The sequence below is a fragment of the Etheostoma cragini genome, chromosome 6, assembly GCF_013103735.1.
Source record: "Etheostoma cragini isolate CJK2018 chromosome 6, CSU_Ecrag_1.0, whole genome shotgun sequence".
Classification (NCBI taxonomy): Eukaryota; Metazoa; Chordata; class Actinopteri; order Perciformes; family Percidae; genus Etheostoma; species Etheostoma cragini.
The window spans coordinates 459391-464142 of record NC_048412.1 but is presented as its reverse complement, the minus strand read 5'-3'; the positions used below and the strand labels follow the sequence as shown (position 1 = coordinate 464142).

The window sequence follows — 4752 nt, the reverse complement described above, 5'->3', positions numbered from 1 at the left end:
GGGGGGGGGGGGGCTGTCAGGACTGTGGCGGGTACCCGGATGTTGATCACCAGAATTTTCTTTTTTGAAATAAGAATGACTAAAAGAGACCAACCAAACTCAGCTACGTTGGGATATTTAACAGTAGATGACTAGATTAATATAGAATATGAAAGAGTCCCTGCGAGGAGCAGACAGGAAATGAATCCCCGAGGTGGTACCCCACAGGGCCCCATGGCAGCTCCTGGCTCTACGCAGCTCAGGTTTTGATTGGCTGTCTGCTCATTCAGACCACAGTAACAGCCAATCATGGTTCAGAGGTCATTTTGTGTGGATTCAATCATGTGGACATTTATTTGCTGTCTTATTTCTTGAATATTGAAGACCGGGCCCCTCCAGGAGGCGTCCCGCCGGGCTCCATCCTGCCGGGACATGAGCTCGTGAGGCGGGGATCACGTTAGTAGGAAGAAAAGCGGAGATCTGATGTTTGTTTAACTTTGGTGTGCAAAAGTATACTCTTTATTCTTATTATATATCCAACTTTATTTTGCCCCAAACCCCTCCCCTCCACCCAGCCCCCACAACCGGTGGCATTCCCATGTCACCAGTTACTGTCACTGTTACAATAGCCAATCAGAGCTCACCTGCAGAAAGAAGGCAACCAAACAAAGAAGAGCAGAAAAAAAGGGTACTTTCAGTTTGTTTTTTCTTGTTAAATAGTAATAAATACATTGAGATGCAGTGGTTCTTACTTTATCCTTTTCTCTTAAGCAGAAGGGTTAAAAAGTTTTTTTTTATTTCTGTTTCTATTTCTTTTTATTTCTTTATTGATCTGTGTTGGATCTTTAGCAGCAATCCGGACCAGTTGTCATGGTGATTAGCAGCACAGAGAGGAGGAGCTGTCTGGAGGAGAAACATAGGAGGAGGAGGAGAGGAAGAAGGAAGCGGGGGAGGGAGAGCTGGAGGAGGAGGAGGAGATCCCTACGAGCGTCAGTGTCCTGCCTCCTCCCCCCTGCCCCCCCGCCCCCCCTCCCCCGTACGCTGTCAGAGCGAGGACACCGACTCCAAGAAAAGGACTTTAACAGACGAGAGAGAGTCCATGAGTCCTGAATCACACGTGTTGGGGCTTTCTCCCTTTGAAACCAGCTTCTGTCTGCTTGATGCAGCTGTGTGTGTGTGTGTGTGTGTGTGTGTGTGTGTGTGTGTTAAGACTGCTCGTCTCCAGGGACTGACTATGGATGCACTGATGCCACCACATGGAGACACAGGGGGAAGCATGGCTCCTCTCTCTTTCCTCTTCGTCCTCCTCCTCCTCTCCAGGCTTAAACAACAACCAAGTAGAACACACAACTCCTCAAACCCGAGAAAAATCAAATAATATTAAACAACAACAATAAGAAGAATAATATTAATAAAAACAAACTTGTCACAATCATTCCTTTTCCAATTACAGTCGCATCGAAAGACAACAAACTAAAAAGCCGATAAAAGGAGAGTTTTCCCAGCATTCCTCCTCCTGCTCCTCCTCCTCTCATGCAGTACAAACTCCTTCAGCACAAAGTTTGCCTCTTTGTCTCTGACCTCTGACCTCTGACCTCTGGCTGTGTGTGTGTAGTTGTAGTAGTTGTAGTTAAAATTGTATGGCTTTAGGGCATGGTTCAGGTTTTATCAAGAGTTGGCGGGCCCCTCGTCTGAGTCCGGCCTCCCTCTGCCCGCCGCAGCCGGGTTATTGTTGTTGGAGGCAGGGTAGTAGTCCTCAGGGGGCGGGGCTTGTGGCCCTGGGGCGGTGGGGGCCGTCCGAGTCCGGAAGGCAGACAGTCCGATTGGCAAAGCGAGGGGCAGGGAGGCGGAGCCAAACTGAGAGGCTTCCATGGAAGACACCGCCCCCAGGTGGTGCAGCCCTAGGGACACGCCCACATCCATGCTGTCACTCATCTGGGGCGAGGAGCCCTGCTGGCCCCCCCCTCCACCGATGCCCGTCTGTCCGCCCTGCCGCAGGCCACGCCCGCCGTTCCCGTGGTGGGAGTAGGTGGGGTGGGGGTGGTGGGGCGGGTCCAGGAAGTGGCGCTGGTGTTGTTGGGAGGCAGCCGGCTTGTGGAGCAGCAACTGGGTGTATGCTGGGTCCTGACCCCCACCTCCACCATCACTGCCGGGCCACATCCTCATCTGCTGCTGGGAGGGAGCCTGGTGACACACACACACACACACACACACACACACACACACAGAGACAGAGAGTCAGGACTGCAGGGACATGAAGGAGCCTAATGCAACATTCCTGCTGATCTCTACACAGTCTGCATAATAAATTCTTTTTATCCTCATTGTCAAATACATTCATTTTTTCCTTCTAATTCAAAGAGCAACTAGTTGTGTTTAGGCATTATACTGAAAGCAACAGAACTGAGCCCACTGTATTATGTTTTCGAAGTAGTATTGTGAGTGTGATATTTGCATATTTTCCTCCATCAGGCAGCCCTGTTCTGCACATCATCATCTTTCTAATGACAATTACAAAGAAGACAATGTGGTTTTATTAGTCTGCAGATGTTCAAATCCCCACTCTCTGTCTATGGGAATATCATGTCCGGGAGGTGGGTGTGTGTGTGTGTGCGTGTGCGCGTGTGTGTGTGTGTACCTGAGGGCTGGTCATCTCATAATCCGAATGTGTAACAGCAGAGTTGTAGTAGCGGTTACTGTAGCGGTAGTTGCGGTTGTCATTGGAAGAACCACTGGAGCCACCTGGAACCAGAACAGAGCCCATTACAGACCCGCTGTATGAAGGATGAGCCAGGTGATCACCGCTGTATCGTCATGCAGCATGTACACTAGAAACCAACTACTTCCTGTTAGGAGATCCGCTAACTGAATGAGGATTAAATGATGAGCTGTGCGGCTCTCCTAGCCTTTCTAAATGTTATCAGACCGCATGGATCCTGATCCTGATCCTGGTCTCCATTGATTTACAGAGAAGGTTTTGGGGCCAGTGTCATTCCACTGTTTGGCCACTATGTCACATGAATGTGTCAGGAGATGTGTGACGGAGGCGTGTGACGGAGGGTCCAGCATCACGTAAACAAACCCAAACTAAGATACTTCTACTCCGTCCCTGAAACCAAGCGAGCCCTCAGGAGACTGGTAAAGGTTCTATACTGAATGTTATATAATATGTTACATGTTACACTTCCTCTGTCTAGAAATAAAAGCCCGCCCAATTTTTCCTTTTCAGTTCTCAGGGTGACTACTTCTTCTCCCCCGGGAAAACACCACCACGTTGCATTGTGGGAGACAGTTGTAAAATGTAAGTAACATCTATAGACAGTGAAGGAAATGGACATAGCAACGCCATAGACTTTGTTGGAGACCATTGAAGTCTATCAGAAGCTCTTTCCCGGTGTTGCTGGGCGTTACTGTGCAGCCTCCAACTGAGCTGGAAGACGTGGATGTGACGTAGCAACCTGTCTGAAAGATGGAAGTCTCCACGTCCCCCCCGATGGCCCGCGAGCCTCTCCTGACTATACAGTGGTTTCTCTACTGTGGGACAGTGAGTCGCGTGGCATGACACAATCGTTAAAAAGTGACGTCCAAATGAATGGGAGTCAATGGTATGCTAAACACTCCGTTTAGCTGTGCATTGTGGGTATTTTAAAGTGGAGTATATAGTGAATGAAATTAAGGTGGAGAATTGGAACACCACTACAAAATGGCAAACGCACTATATAGAGAAGTACTTCTGTGATGGATCTGTGAACGGTTTCAAACCCAGCCCTGGCCCACGGACAGCAGCTGGGCTTCTCAGGCCCTGTCCCCTGTCCCCCCCCCCGTCCCCCCCAGCTGTGTGACTGGACAGCATGGCTGTCACTGACACATGTTCCCCGATAGCTTTCCTTTTTCATGCCAGCTGTGACACTGGAGCATCATCAGGGGGGTTCTGAGGATGGAGAAGAAGAAAGAGAGAGAGCGAGAGAGAGTCCCAGTGTGAGTACTTTACCAGAGCTAGAGACAGAGCTAGTAGTGGAGGTTGAATGGGAGTGGTCCATGGCAGGAGAGGTGGATGTAGATGAACTGGTGTTGGTTCCTTCATCTGTCGTCTTCTTGAAGAAATTGTGCTGCAGGGCGTAGAATGGCGTGATGCGGCTTTTAGGGTCATAGTCCAGCATGCGCAGGATCAGGTCTGGAAGAAGACAAATATGACCATGAGTATGATGATGATGATAATGACGAAGAAATAGGGAGCCAGCTTCCACACTGGTGATGGCAAAGAGTCCAGGGCCAAGGATCTGGATTACCACGTAATTACCAGCTGTTCTGTTTTGGCTCTTTACTGTGCCAGCACTGGTCCTTGAGATGAGTTATAGATGTCTTATAGATGTCTTATAGATGTCTTATAAACTATGGCGTTGAGCTGCTCTGGCTGCCAACCACGTTACAACCGAGCTAACAGTTCTACTTCTTCTCCCTTGTATCTTTCTACGTTTACAGCTCCAACGAGTGTGTGCATTATAGAGACATTAGAGACGTTATAACGCAGCTTGCAGACAACAAGTCCGTCTCAGTGTTTATGTCAGAGCCAGTTTGGGCCTTTGGTATTTGTAGGAACCAATCTTTGCTTCCTCAGGTGTAACCCGGAAACACATTCAGTTTTTAACTTGAATGTAAAGGCTAAGCCCGATCTTAAGCCCTGAGGTGCTGTTCCATTTAGGGGACTTTCTAAGACCAAGTTATACAGGACTCCCCTAATGTCCATGGAGATCACTCTGGACATTTAGGGGA

General features: G+C 48.9%; 1 protein-coding gene across 1 annotated transcript in view; it reads right to left on the bottom strand.

Moving 5' to 3' along the window:
* Positions 1–766: 766 nt before the first annotated feature.
* The window catches only part of dyrk1b (dual-specificity tyrosine-(Y)-phosphorylation regulated kinase 1B), a 26734-nt gene continuing 22748 nt past the window's right edge, over positions 767–4752 (bottom strand). The window contains exons 10-12 of the mRNA XM_034874920.1: positions 3971–4259; positions 2618–2721; positions 767–2163 (exon numbers count right to left, since the gene is read on the bottom strand). Coding sequence (XP_034730811.1) covers positions 1648–2163; positions 2618–2721; positions 3971–4259 — 909 coding nt within the window. The 3' untranslated portion in view covers positions 767–1647. The remainder of the gene's footprint in view (positions 2164–2617; positions 2722–3970; positions 4260–4752) is intronic.